At 35.2% G+C, this 21,866-nt stretch overlaps 1 protein-coding gene across 1 annotated transcript; it reads left to right on the top strand.

Moving 5' to 3' along the window:
* Positions 1-5,020: 5,020 nt before the first annotated feature.
* Positions 5,021-21,629, top strand: LOC115422947 (protein-glutamine gamma-glutamyltransferase 2-like). Its single transcript, XM_030139593.1, has 15 exons — positions 5,021-5,146; positions 5,497-5,682; positions 8,365-8,598; positions 11,403-11,521; positions 11,628-11,756; positions 13,391-13,559; positions 14,494-14,623; positions 15,162-15,265; positions 15,720-15,808; positions 15,941-16,094; positions 16,314-16,402; positions 17,608-17,791; positions 18,263-18,423; positions 20,571-20,707; positions 21,111-21,629. The coding sequence occupies exons 1-15, from the start codon at positions 5,137-5,139 to the stop codon at positions 21,274-21,276; spliced, it is 2,061 nt and encodes a 686-aa protein (XP_029995453.1). The 5' UTR covers positions 5,021-5,136; the 3' UTR covers positions 21,277-21,629.
* Positions 21,630-21,866: the final 237 nt, after the last annotated feature.

Raw genomic sequence — 21,866 nt, 5'->3', positions numbered from 1 at the left:
TTGCTGAGTGATGTGGTACTGAAAAACAGAAAAATGATGAGACAAAAGACAAAAATTGCAATGACCTTGGACAAAAGAGAAAAAAAAGAATAAACTTTTTATAGAACTACAGTAGGACATAGTTGGCCAAGTTTGTATTGTCATCAAACAATAATTTCTAGAAGTGCTTAAAGAACAGCGTCTTTCCACAATTAGGCACTTTTTTTTTATACCTATATTAAGGTTGTGTCAAGTTACATAATAACTGTATATAGCTGTAAAGGTGTGTTACATTATAGATAAAACTATGAGGAAGGAGCACAGTCTGTTTCCCTTGTTCCAGCGTCATATTTATTCCAACCAGTTACCAGCATCTACTTTGATATCAGTCACTGCAAAACAAGTAAGTTAAGTAGGGAAAATAAGTAAGAAATGTTTATGTATAAAGCAAAATTTTTCTACTGGTGTCAAGAAATGTCAGTTTCCAACAATGAAAAGAAGTAGGAGACAAAATACACTTCTAATTTGACGATTATTACAAGAACATCCTTCAGAGGAACACTAGTTTGGGAATCCCACCTCATGCCTGTTCCATTAAACACTCTGAGAAAAACAGATAAATTAGTTAATCACTTATAGCTAAAGTGGTTCCATAAGGATTCATGCAAACAGACTCATTCAAGATCAGCCCTGGGAGTTAAGATAGAGTGGCGGCCATAAGTGTTAGAACACTTGGCATATTCAAGAGGTTTTATCTGTTTTTGTTTGTTTGTTTTTCATTCGGCCATTAAGATACCCTAATTTGAACGAAATACCTAGAAAAGTCAACATTATCTCTATAAACCATAGAACAAAGCTATCATAAGAAGATTCGTGGTCATTTCATTTACAAAACTGTCAGTGTCACATAATCACGCTCCTTCACAGAAGAAGCCAAATTCCTTCTGTGATCCTTGTCATGTGTGATTGTGGTTAAACTGATGGTGATGGTGAGTCTTATGACAGACGTGTGATTCTGTTGAATATACGAGGCATCCCTCCCGATGAATCCTTCCAAGTTCACAAACAATCCAGTGGTGCTTTCCACCTTTAAGATTTGGTTTCAGTTTAGGCGCCACTTTAAATTTTTGTCGACCTCCACCTTCATACCTATAACTAAAAATCATCTATTCCCCCCTTCACTTATGGACTCCACTTTTATGATTTGGCAGAACCAAGGCATTAAATGTTTCAGAGACCTCTATAAAGATGGTATCTTTTCTACATATTCTGATCTGATGTTAGATTTCAATTTACCAGCTAACCATTTGTTTCGATATTTCCAACTACGACACTGTGCTTCCACTCTTTTTACAGGTTTCCCTTCTCTTCCAGCCAAACAACCATGGGACGATCTTCTAACTTTGAAACCCAAAGAGAAATCTCTTATATCAAAAATTTACACACAGTTAATTTCATTTGATGATGATTTGATGACTTTGAAAGCTCGAATTTCTTGGGAAGGTGAATTAGGCTTAAACCTCACAGACCAGCTATGGGATAAAGCTATCCTTAGTATACGGTCCAGCACACCATGTGCTAGATTACAACTTATTCAGTTTAAAGTGTTGCATAGAATCCATTTATCAAAATCTCGACTCTCTGCAATCTATCCAAATATTGTGGACCAATGTGACAAGTGTCAAGGATCTCCCTGCAACTTAACCCATATGTTCTTTTCCTGTCCTAAGTTACTGAAATTTTGGGGTGATTACTTTATGATCATGACTAATATTCTTAGGAAAAATATCAATATTCACCCTTTTATAGCGATATTTGGGCTCCCTGTTGACTCCTGTCTTAACCAAATAGAGTCTGATATAATAGCTTTTACATCCCTCCTTGCAAGACGACGTATCTTATTTTTGTGGAAGTCTCCTAAACCCCCGTCTATTTCATTTTGGCTTAGAGATGTTATGTTTTTTCTTAAATTAGAAAAGATTAGACTCTCACTACAAGGCTCCTCAATTAAATTCTTTAATAAATGGCAATCTTTTTTAGATTACTTTCAGTCTTCACAAACGTTGCCTTCAAATTGATCTCTCACACCTCCACCCTACTCTGTTTTATTATTGTTTAGGTATTGTTGTTTTTTTGTTGTAATTTGTTCTGTCTACCAATTATTGTCACATTTGATACATCTACGTAGGTAATGTCTAATATTTAAAAATAAACACAGGTATCTACAAGCTATGAATTTTTTTTTTTTTTTTTTTTTTTTTTTTTTTTTTAAATTTCCATTAGCTCAATTAATATTCTTGTACACCACAGATTTGATACTGCTTGTACTTATTTGATTTTCTACTGCTCAGAGACTGTTGTGATGTTCTTGTTTCTGCTGTTGCCCCTTCTCGGAGGGCCTTGGGGTTGGATTGGGAATGGGGAAAAATGATATAAAAAGGCAATGTATAATGAATGCATTGTATTTATGCTCCTTTGTATGCTCTGTTACATTGCTCATAAAAAGATAAATTAAAAAAAAAATTAAAAAAAAAAAAATGTATGTGGCATATCCTGCTCATTGAGTAAATATTAAAGTTAAAAGTAAAGTCAGATGTTTTAATACTTTTGGCCACCGCTGTATATGGCATGGTAATGCATGGACTTTTGCTCTGTCTTCTGTTTTATTATTGTGAGTCCAATAGCTTACAGTTGCCACTCACATATTGCATCCACAAATTATTGTAAGAAAGGTGATCCAAAACTTTAAATGCAAAAAGTATATTCAGCTCCCATTTGAAATTCAGCTTCTGCATCCACAAGGACTAACACAAGGATTGGGGTCTTTATGGGCAGTTACTCAGTTTATTTAAAAAAAAAAAAAAAAAAAAAAAAAGAAAGATAAAAAGAAAAAAAAAATTAACCCATAAGGACCCAGTGTGACTTTTGTGGCGGTTACCAAATAAATTAACCTTTCACAAGTAATTCATCACCATTTATTAAGATAAGATAAGATAAGATAAGATAAGATAAGATAAGATAAGATAAGATAAGATAAGATAAGATAAGATAAGATACTTTATTGTCATTATACAGAATGTACAATGAAATTCAGGTGCACTATCAGGATATGGACTCATAAAATAGCAATAGTAATAAATAGTATTAATAACTATAAAATATAAATATATAATTAAAACAATAAAAACAAAATATAAAAACATACATGCATCACTTATAATATTATCCTCTGGATTTTGCATTTTTTCCCAGTGAAAATCATGTATTTTCCTATGTTTAACTGACTGATCATGTAGATATTTATAAAAGCTCAGAGTAAAGTCAAAGGTTATTATATCAAAACAGAAAAAAAAAACACTGAAGAAATAGTGACTTTTTCAGTAAAATCTATCATTAACTGAACATAAACCCAGTGTGTCCATCCACTGTCATTGATCCAACCCCACTGGTGAATTAATGTTGTAGAAGATGACGGTGTTTCCACATTTACCATGGAGCCTCTGAACGTCCAAATGGGTCAAATCTGATGACCATGAAAAGATGACAAATTGTATTTTACACCAGTTATTTACATGTATTGACAGGATTAGTGGATCAACAGTTTAGATCAATAGATGCTTTTGGTTGACAGTGGATGTTTGGGCCTTTATGGGTTAAGTCACCAAACATATACTTTTTTTTTTTTTTTTTTTTAACCTTTTTGATTTTAGTTATAAATGTACCAACCAATATGCTGGTGAGCTCATGCTACATTTAAGAAAAACTTCATCCCTTATTATCCTTTTTTGCAGTTTTACCTATTCATGTAGCTATTATTGTTCTTTTGGTGTACATTATACATATTTATTTTATCAGGCACATTTGATATTATTTACAGCCATATAATTGAGCACAAATACAGTTGCAGAAAAAATTATTAGACCACCCCTTGTTTTCTTCCATTTCTTGTTCATTTTAATGCCTGGTACAACTAAAAGTACTTTAGTTTGGATAAATATAATGATAACAACAAAAATAGCTCATAAGAGTTTAATTTCAGAGCTGATATCTATCCATTTTCCATGGTTTTCTTGATAATAACCAAAATCTCCTCAGTTCTTACATCAATATCTGTGGCATTGTACTGACAAAAACAGTGCTTTTAGGCATTCCATGTTTTCTTTTCTGTCTGTTTTAGTCACATGATACACACAGGAGTTAGTACTTGATTGCGTAACCATTATTTTTGATGACTTTTGATGGTCTAGTAATTCTTTCCATGACTGTGTATCTCATCATTTAATTTTTTTTCCTTTTTTTTTTGACTTAACAGTAGTAGTAAAGCAATAAATAAATAGCAGTAAATTTTGTTGGCACAGGTAATACTGGTGAACACTGGTAAAATAATTTATTTCCCTTTGACTTTGACTTACAGGAACTCTCTTTCAATAATACAGTAGTTCACAGTTAGCCTTCCTTGGACCAGGATCATTTCTAAACATGTGCTGGAGTAAATTAACTTCAATTTCAACACACTAATTAAAGTTAGAACACCTTCATACATGAAGCTGGGTACATAAAACAAAACAAGGAGGGTTATTATGTTGTAAACAATATTATATCCAGTTAATTTTATTATTCATAGCTTAAAAATCTAACACACTGAGACTTCCCTCTGACCCCAAGTTGACAATGTGAATATGACTTTGACTATTATGACGTAAACCAGCTGTGACACATGCAAAGCCAGTAAAACTAAATGTAGTCATTTTGTTATTTGCAAATGAAATAACTCATTCTTAGATTTGTGCTTTTTTTTTTTTTTTTAATAATCACAATATGTATATGTGTGTGTGTTTAAAAGTAACTGACCTCTGAGCTTTCAAACGTTTTAAAAGTATGTTCAATATAATTAAAACTTCTCTTTTTTTAACGCTTGTGGAAGTTTTACGCACAATTTAAGGATAAAAAGGAAGTAGTATGGTGAGTCTCTTTGCGTTCCCTGACTAAAAAAAGCATTGGTGATGCAATAAACTGACAGATGGGGGTGTCCCGATCAGGTTTCACTCGCTACAAATATCCTCCCAGGCTGTTAATGTGCGTAAAGTAGACACGCACCGGCTGCAACTGAACTTTACGCACCGACAGAGAGAGGAAAAGAGACGATTTACAGCAGACATGAGTCACGGTAAGGACAAGGAAAAGCATGCTTTATATTTTACTATAGGTCAGATGATGATATAGCTTTTTACTTCGTGCTGTCAACCCATTTTCAACAAGTATCAGATAAAAGACGCATGTGAAATGTGATGAGTTGGAATGGTGGATGAGGTTGGATATCTCAGATCTAGAACATAGTGATACAGTATCTGTGGTGTTTAATGTGCAGCTGATGATTTGTCGTGATTTACAGCAATGAGGAAACATGACGCTGCAGATTTATTGATTTATTGATTTATTTTTTAATGAAGCCATCAAGACGCACAATTGGAATTTGTTACATTAACAGTTATTGGTTTGTTTTACGCTTTTTTGCAGTTTTGGACATTGAGCGCTGTGACCTGAACATCTCAACCAATAAAAGCAGCCATCACACAGACCTGTTTGGAGATGACATTCTGATTGTGAGGAGGGGGCAGAACTTCACCGTCACTTTACATCTGAAACCTGGCAGCAAAGAGTTCAAACAGGGTGAAACGAAATTCACTCTGATTGTTGAAACAGGTACAGTGTCATAATATTTTGGTTCACACACAGGGATTTGTCTGTTTTTAACGTTTTTATTAAAATATTCACTTTTCATCTTTCAGTTGGAAATGAAAGGATATCCAACTATTTATTTTTCTGGCTTTTAATAGACATAATCCTCCATCTTTTTTTAAATTTCTGCATTGTTTATGGTTGATGACATGTATAATAATAATAATAATAATAATAATAATAATAATAATAATAACAACTTTATTTATATAACACCTTTAAAAACTGAGTTTACAAACTGCTTTGACAGACAAAGCAAAAGTGCACAACAGCTGAATAAAATAATAGAAAACAACACAACACAATAAAAGAGATAAGTACAGCAAACACAAAAACATGACTAACTTTGAAAGTATCGTAGTGGAGAGGGTAGAGATAACTGAACATGATGCTGTCAGATCAGTGCAAACTGAAGGAATGGAATAAAACAACATCATGTATGTCAATATAAATGAATAATCAAAATCCTGAACAGTTTTTAGTTGTAAATGAGTCACATTTTGCAGTTTTTCTGTAAGTGCTAAATGTGCATAGAACTAACCATAAAAAAAAAAAAAGTTTAATAGCATTGTTTATGAGCTTATTTATAAATTAGTAACTTTTACTTTTTGGGGCATTTTTGCATGTATTTTCTGTGTGAAATCCAGTTCTATTAACCTTCACAGATCCTGACCCAGTGCTTTTAATGACTAAATCTACCCATAAAAAGTGTATAAATTAAGTGCTAATAAATAATAAATATAAATAAATATAAAGAGTAGTGGAACAAAACACCACACAGCAGCCAATTATCCTTTAATTCACTTTGAAATTATGTTAATTTACACAGTTAAAGGGGTTTATGTAGTATTGAGATTCCAAACTCTACAGCAGGGGGCTGATCAGGTCACAGTTATGACAACAAAACAGCCAGTGAATCAACTCTACATGTCCACAGACTGTATACTTCATTGATTAAAGTATAAAGCTCATTGTTTACACATATCTGTTTTTAAATTATCATTAAAAAAAACTTATATCTGGTTGTTTCTACTGTCAGTCAAAATAACACTGTGTCTTCTTCTCACGTGCTGTATCAGCTGACAGTTTACATTATAGCTCTGTTTGCTTCACTCTGATTTTAGACAGAAAGCAGCCACAGTAAAACCAAAAATCACCTCTGTTTTCTGTACAGTTTGTCTTATCAATAGCTGCACTAAAGATCTGTTTGGAATTGAACAAAAAAGGTCAGAACTGTCACAGTTTAGTCTGAATTGTGGATCAACAAATAGTAACTTAGTAAAGATAATAACATCACATAATAACTTTAAAGCTTCATAAGCCTCACAATCAAACTCACCGTTGTAGAAAAAATTAGCCATTTCATCATCAAACTCCATTCTTTTCATTTAGAGCTGTGTCCAGTGGTGAAAACAACAACAGTGCCTCGAGCCTTTTTCATTTTGTCACTTTTTTTTTTACTCTAAGGCTACGTTCAGACAGCAGGTCTTATTGCACAATTCAGATTTTTGGGTGAAATCCAATTTTTTTGTGTGCTCATTCATATTACACATTAAATGCAACTTCTATCAGTTTTGAGTATGAACTGAATGGGACCCTGAAGTGACCCACATGTGCAAAAGAGGTCCTGATGTAATATGTGACCACACAGGCACGCACTGTGTTTATGGAAGTAAATATGTTTTTCCTGCCGCTTCTTCTCCTGGGACGCAGAATTGTGACATTTGTCGCATTTCAGTGACGTGAAGATCAGACAAATACAACTTGGCCATTCAAACTGAAGTCCCATTGCAAAATATCGGATACGTATCGGATTTAGGACTACATATGAAAGTGGCCTGGGTCGGATTTGAAAAAGTTGGATTTGTGCTGTTCAAACTGTCTTTAACAGATCGGATACAGGTCGCGTATGGGCAAAAAAATTGGATTTGGGCCACATTTGCCTGCAGTCTGAACATAGCGATAGTAGGTCTCTTTCTGATGCTTTGGTCCGAGGCCCCATAGCGTTACTTTTCCTCACCGTAGAGCAGGGGTCACCAATCCTGGTCCTTGAGGGCCGGTATCCTGCATGTTTTAGATGTTTCCCTCTTCCAGCACACCTGACGGTCATTATCAGGCTTCTGCAGAGCTTGATGATAGGCTTATCATTTGAATCAGGTGTGTTGGAAGAGGGATACATCTAAAACATGCAGGATTCTGGCCCTCGAGGACCAGGATTGGTGATCCCTGCCGTAGAGGACAGACAGAGTGACTCACTACTCCCTCTCGTGGTCACATAAATCCACCGGTCCGTCTATATTCAGTTCATATCTCTATAGTCCAATACATTGGCATTTTTGTCATAAATTCAGAGCTCTTTATTCTAAACACTCTCATGACAATTTTAAGTAGTTTTTTACATTTTGGATAGTAGAAATACTACATATAACCCCTTTAAGGTACTCTGATTACATTTAACAAAATGTGTTTGCAGAGATATGGTTACTATTTACTTTGCATGTGTTTTTAATCTCAGTGGGATGCATACTTCTGTGAAAGGTGCTATATAAATAAAGTTGAGGTGTCTGCATGCGTGAGTGTCTCTCAAAGGATTCACCTCTTTAATCCTCAGCCTATCTAATGTTCATGTCTATTCCTGTCTCTCAGGTCCATTACCCAGGAAAGAATCAGACACCAAGGTTTCTTTCGGACTGTCTGACTCCACAGTGGACACTGACTGGAGTGCTTCTGCCATAACTGGTCCCTCTGGAAACACAGTCTCAGTGAGCATAAATTCCTCTCCAAACTCCCCCATTGGTCTTTATTCTCTGACTCTTGACCAGGAGGGACAGAAGACCACTTTAGGACAGTTTGTCCTGCTTTATAATGCCTGGTGTCAGAGTGAGTACAAATTTTTGAAAGATTTTTGTTTTTGTTTTTTGTTTTTAGAAGACAAGCACTATAAGACCACAGTCCAAATCCTCTTACTTTGGGTCATTCTTCATCATCTCTCTCAATTCATGTCATGGATTCCTGAAAACATTCATGTAAAATCCTCTATCAGGTTCATAAACCTTAAAATGTGGCCCTTTGAGCTCAGTGTCATCACTGATGTGTGTGGTTCAAGTTTATTTTTCATTGGATTGGGTTCAAGTTCATACTGAACACCAAAGAAACCCTTAAGATCATTTGCAACGTGTGTCCATGTTCACAGTCTTTTCTGAAATCAAATGAATAAATATGAATAATTTAGTTCAGAAAAAAGTTAGAGGTAGGCCTCACTGGGGCAAAACACAAAATGGAGATGTATATAAAGGAGTTAGGACAGGAGTTGAATGTAGATTAAATAAAAGAGCAAAAAACACTAGCAATCAACTCCCTCTAGGTGATAAAAGTTGGCTTATTGTTTCTTGCTGTTTTGCACTACTTTCTTTTTGGACATTGATAATTGGCTCTTTGCAGAAGTCTTTTTTGTTCTTTTGTTTTTTGTACATGATTAGTTATGTAATGTGAGGGTGCGTTTGTGGTTAATAGTTCATTCTTTATAAAATGAGACAGCAGGATGGAGATGGATTTCTTCTTACAACAGTGCTTTACTTTTCACATACCGTAACCGCTACCACAACACTTCCTGAAACATCATCTCACATGATCGAACCAGCCAGTTGGGAGCTAACAGTACCGAGATCGTAAATGTAAGTGATTTAGAAAGGTACATTCACTGGGTTATTTTATCTGCTTATATACAACAAATGAAAATAATTAAATGTGTAAATAATAATTCTGCAAACTTAAATGTAAATAGTTATTTGGCTGAACACTGTCAATATACTTTTTAACAAATACATGAATTAACTTATTCCCTGTAATTTATTCCATTGTTAAACTTTACATTCCTTCAACATAAATTATTTTAACTTCTGAGCCTTACAGTTACATGAAGAAAGAATCTGTAACTCTCTAAACTTGATATGCAACTTTCCTTCAACCAAATGTTTAGTTGTGTCATTATTGTCACCCAATATGCTTGAATGTGGTCCAGAATCATTGGAAAATCAAGAATTTGCTAAATATCACAAACTGAACCTTAAAGTAAAGCTATATAAGTAGAATTTACTTGTCTGAAAACCAAAAATAGTCATTCAGTCAAAGGTTCTCAATCGGGGTTTTGCTTTCATACATTATGTTTTTGGATTTTTATTAATGTCTTTATGTGTGTGTTTCATTACCTCCGCCAAGGAGGTTATGTTTTTGCCAGGGTTTGTTTGTTTGTTTGTCTGTCTGTTTGTTTGTCTGTCCGTTAGTGTGCAACATAACTCAAAAAGTTATGGACAGATTTTGATGAAATTTTCAGGATTTGTTGGAAATGGGATAAGGAAGAAATGATTAACTTTTGGGGGTGATCCGGAAGAAATCCTGGATTCTGGATCACTTTGAAATTTTCGTTAACATTGTGGTAAATGGGGCCAAAATTTTCGTTTCCCAATATCTCGCTTAATTATTGACCAAAACTCATGAAATTTAACTCAGGAATTGACAATGGGGTCCTCTATCACATTTCAAAGGCTGATCCGGATCTGATCCAGAAGGCGGATTTTATTTTAAAAAATAAATGTAGGATTTGTATCACCGATTATGTGGGGAATTTTTGCGCTTGGCGGAGGTCTGCGCTCTCCGAGTGCTTTTCTAGTTTTACTACTGTTTAAGGCTGATTTAATTCAGCTATTTACTATTGGGTAGTTGAATCTCAACAGTTTAATCTTTGAGAAGTAACTGAAATTGTCACAATATCAAAATTTAATGTAGCATAAAATATAAAGGTGAAAAAGCACATTAAATTTACCCCCGTAGTTACATTCCACTACTTTTTTTACACAGTGAGAACAACAGTGTTGTGTCGGCCATGGTGAGGGGTTCATTATGATTACTGGGTCGTACGTTGGATCAGCCCCAGAGCTCAGCTTGGAAAGACACAAACATCAATACTTCACATACAGAAACAGACAAATACACGACATACAAATGGATAATTAAACGCCTGCCTGTGGGGATAAAACTACTTGAATCCTAGTAACCAGTTGAAATGTGTAACATCATTGCTAGTTGCCTCTTACTATTGCACACTGAAGCTTTAATTTCTAAATATATGAGCATTTGGAGGATGGTTGAATACAGAATTGAAGCTGTCTTTACTAAAAACAGATTTGGAGTTTGGATTCTATGAGTTCCCATCAACTTAAAGCTGCAGTGTTACTGAGCCAAAGACATAATTACCTGTCAGGATATTATAATTCAACTGGTCTGAGAGGGCGCAAGAGGTTTATTCACCTTCCACATACTCTAGAACCGTAGAAAATCTGCCCTGAGACCAAAAATTTGGCTCATCACAGCTGTTTTCAGGCAGGTGGGGTTGGGGTGGGAGGGTTAAGTATGTGATTGACAGCTGTAATTACCAATCACAATTCAGTTTCAGTGTTATCGCCACATGGAAGCACAGAAAAGTGTCTCATGAAATCAATTATATTTATATTTAGAATTTGGACAGAGAGGAGAGAGCTGCAAAAATAAGGTGTATATTTAAGTACATTCTGGCTCCTACAGCTGTAAAATAAATGTATTCATGAAGTTTTTCAAGGGAATTCACAACATGAGCATGTTAATTAACACTGTGTTAATGTGCTGTTTCTGTGTGTGTTGGATGACAGGAGATGCTGTTTACATGCCCAGTGAGTCAAAGAGGAAAGAGTACATTTTAGGTCAACATGGAGTGATCTACAGAGGGACATATAAACGAATCAGTGGGACACCCTGGAACTTTGGACAGGTTGTTGAACACTATTTAGGATTTTCTCACAATTCTCACTGTTACAAATATACCAGACGATAAATCTTAACATTAATCTGTGTGTTCTCCTTTCATCTGTCTGCAGTTCGAGTCAGGAATACTCGATATCTGTCTGAAGATCTTGGATGTCAACCCCAAATTTGTGTCAGATGCAGACAAGGACTGCTCTGGGAGGAGAAACCCCATTTATGTGACCAGGGTGTTGAGTGCTATGGTATGTCTGTGCACTGCATATTGTAATTCAAGTGGTGACCCAGCAACCACAAGTCTGTTTTTATTTTTTTTTCCCGTATCAGGATAGCCAACATTAACCCATAAAGATCCAAACAGCCACCAGCAACCAAAAGCATCAACTGATTTAAAATGTTTAATACCTGTTGATCTATTAATCCTGTCAATACATGCAAATAATTGATGTAAAATACAGTTTGTCATCTTTTCATGGTCATAGGATATGACCCATTTGGACGTTCAGAGGCTCCGTAGTGAACATGGAAACACTGTCATCTTCTACAACATTGATAAAACACAGCAAAATACATGGAGTTTGACAAATGACAATGGATGGACACTCTTGTTTTTAAATTCAGTTATTGATATCTTTGTCGAAAAAGTCACTTTTTCTTCAGTTTTCTCTGTTTCTGATATAACAACCCTCAACTTTAATCTGAACAGTAAATTAAATATCAGAAAATACCTGAATTTCACTGAAAAATCACAAAATGCAGGGATAATATTATAATAAATGGTGATCAATTTCTTAAGAAAAGTTAAATATAGAGAAAAAACTATTTTGGAACTGCCACATAAGTAGCACTGGGTCTGTATGGGTTAAGACAAAATTCCAGCCCCTGAAAAGCTTTTAGTTTCAGATGAGCAGGCTGCAACTACACCATGGTCTTTCCTTTAATTCTTTTGTGTTGCTAGTTCGTCCCCCTGGAGACTTTTGTGCTGAAAAGATGGAGTCGAGGGAAGCCAGCTGTGACAAACCGTGGGCTTAAACTTAATAGACCAAATTCACACAGTAGTCATTTACCTCACACTAAGTGTGGAAAGCTCAAATATCACTTGCAAAAGGACCAGAAACAGAAAAAAACTGAAGAAAAAGTGACTTTTCAGCAAAATATATCATTAACTAAACATAAACCAAGTGTGTCCATCTACTGTCACTGATCCAACTCCATGGGTTTTACTGGTGAATCAATGTTGTAGAAGATGATGGTGTTTCCACATTAACTACAGAGCCTCTGAATGTCCAAATGGGTCATATCTGATGACCATGAAAAGATGACAAACTGTATTTTACATCAATTATTTACATGTATTGATAGGATTAGTGGATCAACAGGTATTAAGCAGTTTAGATCAGTAGATGGTTTTGGTCACCAATGGCTGTTTGGGTCTTTATGGGTTAATAACTCTAGATTCATCAGTTATGTTAGTTAATCATTATTTGTCTAAATAATCAGAAGTGATAGAATTACATATATATTTTTACTCAAGTAAAAATGAGAACGTACCTGCTCAGAAATGTACTCAAAGTATTAAACTTAGCCATTTAAAGGACATTTCTACCTGCTGTTCCTTTGCATTGTGTCAAATATCTCTAATGTCTATTGTTTTTGTTTTCTGATGTTAATTTATGGGCTGTATTGGACTGATACAAAACTGTCCCCATGTGGACAATGACGTTTGTCCTCTATACAGTAGAAGTTCAGACTGGTGAATGGAAAAACTTTCATTTGTGTGTATATTATAGATAAATGTGCTAATTTGCACATTTTTTTCATCTTATTCCTGTAATGGTCACGTATTTAGCAGTCATTTCCTCTGTGTCTGTGCCCACAGATCAACAGTAATGATGAAGGCGGTGTGCTGGTGGGAGAGTGGTATGACTTTGAGGGTGGAGTACACCCTGGAACGTGGACCGGCAGTGGGAAAATCTTGCGTCAGTGGGCAAAGAGTGGTCCTGTTCGTTTTGGCCAATGCTGGGTCTTTGCTGCTGTTGCATGCACAGGTTTGTGTCGAGTATGGGATGGCCTTTGGAAACTTACAAAGACTGGTTTTGAGACTGATAAAAAAAAAAAAAAAATCCCAAATGCATCATATTTCAAACATCCCCTAGTTGATATGTAAAGCTGATCTGTGTGGACATTTATTTTCTGGATTAGCCAGGTTAAAGCCAGTATGCATAACGTGTCATTAAATTAGATACAGTTCAATAATATCTGTACTAATGAGAGGCAATATTTTAACTGTTGAAGAAACAGTTAAACAACTTTATTTATAAAGCACTTTAAAACAACCACAGTGGACCAAAGTGTTGTACAGATGACTAAAAGCACAATAAAAATTAATAAAAGCATTAAAAAACATTAAAATCAAATAAAAATAGATAAATAAAACAAGTTAAAATATAAAAACAGAAACAAAATGTCAATCTTGCACACATGTTAAAAGGCCAAGGAGAACAGGTGGGTTTTAAGAAGAGATTTAAAAACAGGCTAGGGCAAAAAAAACAGGCAAATATAGAACATTTTCCTAAAAATACTACATAGACTCATACAACAAAAATCCCTCACAGTGTGTTTCTGTACAAGTGTGTGGTGGGGTATTTATCTACAGATGCCCTTTTCTATTTTCACCTTTTGTTTGGGACGTTTATGGACCTGGACCCTGTGCAGTGTGTTTGTACCTACAGCCAATATCTTAATCATGCAGTACCTTCAGGCAGGTCAATACATAAACAGCACAAAGAGATAAAACCCATTATATGGAACACGCAAATATGCAAATCTCTCAGCCTCATTTTTCAAGGGAAAAATGTCACCTAATTTGCTTTTCACTGTTTCAGTCTGTTTGTATCAAACTCCTTAATATGCAAACAGTTGTTGTTTTCGTGTGTATTCATGTACGTTTGTCTAATCAGGTCTGAATTTGTTCTCTTCCAGTATCACGTGCCCTGGGCATCCCATGTCGAGTGGTTACCAACTTTGGATCAGCTCACGATACTAATGCTAATCTGGTTATTGAAAATTTTTATGATGAAAATGGAGAAGACATGTCTGATGACTCAATTTGGTGGGTGAACACAATAAAGAACAATTTATTTAATATAGATGTTCAAAAGCACAGTATTGTAGTGTAGACTTTTTTTTTTTTTTTAAATTATTAAATATAACAACTATGATGAACTGGCGACTTGTCCAGGGTGTACTCCACCTTCGCCCCTATGTAGCTGGGATAGGCTCCAAGTGACCCCTGTGACCCTAGTGAGGATAAAGCGGGTTCAGAAAATGAATGAATGAAGGAATAAATATAACAAACTGTTCATTCATTCATAACCTTTATTTAAAATCGGAGATATATTGAGGAAGCAACCTCATTTACAATATAGCCAAGACAAAACAAAACATTTGAAACATACAATGGACATATCAGAAATACCAAAAACTGTTACAATGAGGTTCTGGTCAGTGGAAGCAGAGCTGTCATTTAATGAATCAAATACAGAGTTAGTTTGTGTAAAACTTCTGTCACACTCTTCTGAAAATACATCGTAATAAGCTGATTCAAAATGGTCATGTTACAGTGTTCTGTTTTATACGTTTTTTTTTAGGAACTTCCATGTGTGGGTGGACAGCTGGATGACTCGCCCTGATTTAGGGGAAGACTTTGACGGCTGGCAAGCCAGTGACCCCACCCCACAGGAGAAGAGTGAAGGTGAACTTTGGCTCTGTTAAGTTTTTATATAACTATTAAAGAAAGAAAGAACATAGACAAAGAAAAAAACACTGTTGTTTGCCTCACATGTTGCAGATTTAGTTGTGCTTGTTGGTTTTAACATGTGACTGTTTGGTGTATGTGGTTATGCCATCTGCCAAACTTGTGACTACTTGGTTTTTTTGATCATGTAATGTATCTCAGCATTTTTCTCCCTAACAGAGTTTTTTGTTTTGTCATGTCAATCACATTTAGTGCTGCTGATTCATACTAATTTGTATCAAATTAATGTAATTTTGTCTTTTACAATGTAGCTTTGAACATTATTTGCACACCTTTGGTTATTTGTCTTGACTGAAAACAAATAGGTATTAACATTTTCCTTATCTATGAAAGTAATATGGAAATTTATGGCATCATGCATAATTCAATTTCTGATCTGTGATGCATTCAGGTGTTTACTGTTGTGGTCCTGCCCCACTCAAAGCCATCAAGGAAGGAGAGCTGACCAGGAAGTATGATGCACCCTTTATTTTTGCAGAGGTGAGTTTTTTTGTTTTTTTTTTATGATTTTTTGATCTAAGGTAGATCATGTTTTTTTTACTTGTGAGTGTAACGACTGTGAACTCTTCCGTATTTATAATTGGTGTCTTCTTGTTTTCTGTTTGTGGTCAGGTTAATGCAGATGTTATTGACAAAGTACAACTGTCAAACGGTCGAATGGTCGAGTTCGGTGGCTCAACCAAATCTGTTGGGCGCTTCATCAGCACCAAAGCAGTGGGTCGAGATGAGAGACATGACATCACTCATCAGTACAAGTATGCTGAAGGTACTGCAGAGACTCACATCTGCACACACACACACACATTACACACATATTACTCACACTGCATGACAGATGCAGGTTCAAAGTTTGAATGTCATCAAAGTTAGGAGTAAACTGCGACATTTGCGATAGAGCCTTTCTTTAAAGTCAAAGTATATGCAGGAGTATACACATTTTCATTGTTTGAACAAAATGTCCACTACGTTGATCTATATGATTCAGGCTCAACAGAGGAGAGGAAGGTCTATGAGAAAGCTCAGCACCACAACAAGCTACAGAAGCGTGGAGAAGAACCTGGCCTCTACCTGAAGGTGTGTTTGATGTATTTATTCACTTTCTTTTAACCATGAAATTAGTGCTTTTTCTAGATGCAGGTCCGGCAGATAAGTGGATAAAGCATTATATCACATTAACATTAGGAGATCCTGCAGGGCTGGTAGTTCGATCCCTGACCTAGTTTGTTTATCACTCTAAGCACTTTGACTAATAAATTGCAAAACCACTAAAAAAAGTGCAACCTTTTAATACAGGATACATTTAACTAACATTAACAAGACTTTTTAAGTGTTGACAAAAGCATGGTAACTTCTAGTGGATGCATAATAAAGTGACCTTAAAGAGACAAAAAATATATAATTGTTATTATAATATTCTTTTATTATCTTATTTATTACATAAATGTCATATTAATGGTTTGATGTAGGCATGTGGTTGTGTTTTATTCTTAAACAAATAAACCACAAGATGTGATGGTTTAGAGCGATTTTAGATCAGCTAAATGATGAATGATTAATTTTCAGTTCAACACTATGAGGGTTTGAGATTATGACTTTTCTATTTCTATGGTCGAAAGAATATAATGAACTTAACCCTGTAAAGCCTGAACCATTAAATCACTGACAGAAAATTCCATTTCTTTGAAACTGGAGCTGTTATTGGTCCTTCTGAACAACCAAAAAAAAATGTTATCCAAATGCCAATTTCCATGTATGAGTTTCAATTTTGTGTCATATTTCATGCATCGGGTCTCAGTGCTCAGATATTATTATTTTTGAACAAACAAAAACATGTCTAACAAACTGGTAATTTCTTTTCAAAATTGGCAGAGTTCTGCCTCCTGACAGTCTTGTAGTGTCACTGGAAAGGCCTCTGGAGAATGAATTCCTCCCCTCTTATGGATTATCTGTGTATTGCATCTATCTGTATCAAACTGTATACATCAGGTGTGTCAAGAAAAAAAATTATCACACTGATGATGTAGAGGGCTTCAAAACTCATGTATCAAATATGATACATTCAGTCTTATAGGGTTGAACTGAATTTTCATTCAAGTAAATGGGAGCTATATGTTGTTGTTATTTATGAAATGACCATCTCTCATTTTACAGTTTTTCATCTCCTCACAATAGATTGATGATGGGACAGATGAGTAAATAAAAGGATGAGGGATAAAGTAGACAGTCAGGAATAAATAATCCCAATTCTACATCATTATTTATCCCTTTATGATCCAAAGATCAAGCTGGCAGATTCGATGATTGTGGGTTCGGACTTTGTTGTGAACGCTATCCTCAAAAACAACTGCATGGATACGAGAACCTGCAGCTTCCTCTTCTTCGCCAGAGCTGTCGGCTACAACGGCAGAAAAGGAGAGAGCTGTGGGTTTACATCAGACAAAGTGGAAGTGCCCTCTGGAGAAGGTTAGAAAAATATGTACTATACAGTCATGGAAAAATTATTAGACCACTCTTGTTTTCTTCCATTTCTTATTCATTTTAATGCCTGGTACAACTAAAGGTACATTTGTTTGGACAAATATAATGATAACAACAAAAATAGCTCATAAGAGTTTAATTTCAGAGCTGATATCTAGACATTTTCCATGTTTTCTTGATAATAACCAAAATCACTTCAGTTCTTACATCAATATCTATGGCACTGCACTGACAAAAACAGTGCTTATAGGCATTCCATGTTTTCTTTTCTGTCTGTTTTAGTCACATGATACACATGGGAGTTAGTACTTGATTGCATAACTATTGTTTTTGATGACTTTTGATGGTCTAATAATTTTTTTCTGTGACTGTATGAGTGAAGCTGCATCAACATTGTTTTGAAAACTTAAAAAGTTAAATATAATATGAGGTTGTTTTTTTGTTTTGTTTTTTCAGAAAAACGTCTCTCTCTCAAATTGGAGTACAGCAGCTATGGCCCAGTGATCACTTCCGATAGACAGATAAAGCTGTCAGCCGTCACCGTCGACAAACAGACTATAAACTTCTATAAAGCTGAAAAGGTCATCGTACTTGACGAACCAAATGTGGAAGTCAAGGTAAAAATGGAGGCAAAAATAATCAATAAACAATTAACAAATAGGCTACTATGTGCTCTGTAATGAAAGAACAAAAGCACCAAGAGAAAATAAAGCAATAAATAGTATTATCTAAACATTTAGTCACTTACTTCCAAGTCCAGTGTCATGGTCAGACTACACATTAGTGTAAATGGGTCTACATTCACAACTTTTATTACTAGGGGTAAAAATGGAAGGGGTTACATGCCATCTTATAGATAATAAGTATATGTGCAGTTCATAAACACCATAACAGTGTGTGTAATACTGACAAAGACCCATAAAGTTTAACCCATAAAGACCCAGTACTACTTTGTGACAGTTCCCAAATTAATTTTTCTTTATATCTAACCATTTTTAAGTGATTTATCACCATTTATAAGAATATTACCCTCTGCATTTTGCATTTTTCAGTGCAAAACATGTAGTTTCCTATATTTAATTTACTGATCATGTAGATGTTCATGAAAACTGAGAGTAAATTCAGAGGTTATTTTATCAGAAACAGAAAAAAATGTAGAAAAAGTGGCTTTTTCAGTCAAGATATCAATAACTTAACATAAACCAAGTGTCTCAATCCACTGTCATTAATCCAAATCTATGGGTTTTGCTAGTGAATCAATGTTGTAGAAGATGACGGAGCCTCTGAACATCCAAATGGGTCATATCTGATAACCATAAAAAGATGACAAACTGTATTTTACACCAATTATTTACATGTATTGATAGGATTAGTGGATCAACAGGTATTAAAAGGTTTAGATCAGTGGGTGGTTTTGGCTGTCGGTGGATATTTGGGTCTTTATGGGTTAATGTTGGCTATCCTGATAAGGAAAAAAAAAGAAAGAAAAACAGGTTTGTGGTTGTTGGGTCACACCACTTGAATTACAATATGCAGAAAGCTAATGGAACTTAGCTGGCATGTAGTTTTTGTACTTGTTGTAAACACGCAGCAAGCAGTAAATATCAAAAACCACAATTTATTACGGTTAATGAACTACTGCCCCAGTTTCTTTAAACTATAAACCACCTTGGTGTCAAAAATCTCCGCAAAAGGCTGCGTGTTCTCAAGATTTTTAGACCAACAGTGGCTCTTGATTACTCCATTTAGGCTGCTTACCAGACGGGGGTTGCGTAATTTAAAATTAACTCACCAGTTACGTTTCGGATGGACGGACCAAACCAGGAGAAACGGAAGAACTCACCAATAAAGAAGATTTGAGGTTTTAAAAAGTTAAAACAATAGCTTTGTTTATTGCTTTAGGCAAAAATAGCAAAAGTTACAAAAAGAATCTAGCATCAAACACACATTCGTCACAGAGAGAAAAAGAAAAAAAAATGCTAAAAAGAGTTTCCTTTGTTACCTTTTTATAGTCTTTAGTGACTCTTGGAGACTCCCATTATTCAATGACCTCATTCGTCATATGCTTATTATTGGTTAATGGTAGTTACTGGGCAGAACATGTCAGACATGAACTGGGCAGAACATGTCAGTCACTCCGTGAGCCAATTCTAAGAAAAGCACATACTTTTGCATGTGCACAGCTCTGACCTAACACCTGCGCTATTAGGCTAGCATTTCTTGACCACAAAAATCCCCTAGTTCATATTCTGGTTTTTCTGCTCTATGCTCTTTACCACAACTACTTTCTAAAGATGTAAAATTAGATCTTTTAGGTAGAATCTGACCTCTCCTCTAAGTTCAGCCCAGACAGGTGTAAGTACATCAAAACCACACACACACACACACACACACACACACACAAATCAAACCTGACTGTTCAGAACCTCTTAAAATAAAAATACAAGATACAGTTGGAAAATATAACTCAGAATATAACTTAAGACTTGCAAAAATAAAAAGACTCTTCAAGCAAAGAACTTGTAACATTACATTTTTTCTTCTCCGTTTTGGTTCACGATGTATGATTTATGATGTTCATCCAACATCTTTTTACAGCCAGATTTAAAGTCACACATTCAACTCCCATTTAATACGATCCGTATCACAATGTACTTTATTCAAGAAATATTTTGAGCATGTACTATTTGACGTGTTCATAAACATGTTTGATTTTCATTCCCATCTAATGACATCTGGTTTGCATCTGTTCTTCTTACTAAAGCTGGTTGGAGATATCAGAGTGAACGAACCGGTTACAGCAGAAGTGACCATGTTGAATCCGTTACCGGAGCCGCTGAAGGACTGCAGCTTCAGTGCAGAGGGACCTGGTCTCACCGGCGGCGAGATCATAATGAAAAAGTTAGTCAGCTCTGTGAAATATAGAGAAGATTCAGTGTATTGATTTGTTTTCTACTCTTTCCTATTATTGTTGTTTTATATGTATAATACACAGTTCAATACACTTGCACTAGAAATTGACACCATATTTATGTATTATTTAAAATAGGAATGCAAACATATGACGCAATCTATTTAAACTTAATTTACATCTTTAAGCACAAGATTTTGTTTTGTCATTTTAAACACATGCACTATGTCAAATAAAAATACCCTAAATAATGATCCAGGGTAAACCAGGTTAAATATTAGTTCCTAAGCTGTAAATGTGAGAATAGAAGGTAGCAGAAAACCTAATTATCATTGACTGACATTAAAATGATGGCGAGCTCTGTCTAATGTTTATATTGTTTGATTTCTGCAGGATTGGATCCATCGGTCCCAAAGAGGAGGCCAAGGCCAGTCTGGAGTTCACTCCTACTGTTGTTGGCTCCAGCGTACTCCTGGTCGGCTTCGACAGCAACAAACTGAAAAATATCAAAACCTACATCAGTGTTGGTGTGAAGGAAAAAGCTCAGCCAGTGGCCTGATGGCAATGACAGCATTATGTGTTCCTTTGCACTGGACTGGCCTTTTGTTTTGATGAATAGACTTATGAGATTAAAGTGACTAAAATCATCTAATATTTTATAATAGATTAATTTAGAAACACACTCATCATATCCACTAACCATTAGAAATGTGAACGAAAAGAAGGAAACAGTAAATTATGTTTGTAAGGATTAATGAATGTGATTTAATTTATTTTCATTTCATTATAGATATGATTTTGAAGCTACTGTGATAATGACTGGGAAAAGTTTTTGATGTTGTTATTCATACATGGAAGGAAAAATCTGCAGACTGAAAATACTTTTAATAAAGAAAATGGCTTCAATATTAAGGCTCCGTCTGGTGTGACAAGAAAACTAAAAGCCTGTCAGTTTCACCTACTGGATCATGTGTTGTCTCAGTAATTTCATCACTATTGTCAAACATTACTCAGGACATGATAAAGCATCAATACCTCGCTTCAGTACTGAATGTATGATAAGATGTTTGGATGTGGGTGCTTCTATGAAACATACCTAAAAACAGAACAGGGGTTCTAAAAATTCAAACCAGATATAGACTAATATTA

Source organism: Sphaeramia orbicularis, chromosome 7, assembly GCF_902148855.1.
Source record: "Sphaeramia orbicularis chromosome 7, fSphaOr1.1, whole genome shotgun sequence".
Classification (NCBI taxonomy): domain Eukaryota; kingdom Metazoa; phylum Chordata; class Actinopteri; order Kurtiformes; family Apogonidae; genus Sphaeramia; species Sphaeramia orbicularis.
This window is presented reverse-complemented; position numbering and strand designations above follow the sequence as displayed.

What these genes read in the sequence shown, in the direction of transcription:
- LOC115422947 (XM_030139593.1), top strand. An exon ending in CACCCTGGAACTTTGGACAG is followed by an intron (nt 11,522 to 11,627) that starts GTTGTTGAACAC and finishes ATCTGTCTGCAG; the next exon opens with TTCGAGTCAGGAATACTCGA. An exon ending in CCAGGGTGTTGAGTGCTATG is followed by an intron (nt 11,757 to 13,390) that starts GTATGTCTGTGC and finishes CTGTGCCCACAG; the next exon opens with ATCAACAGTAATGATGAAGG.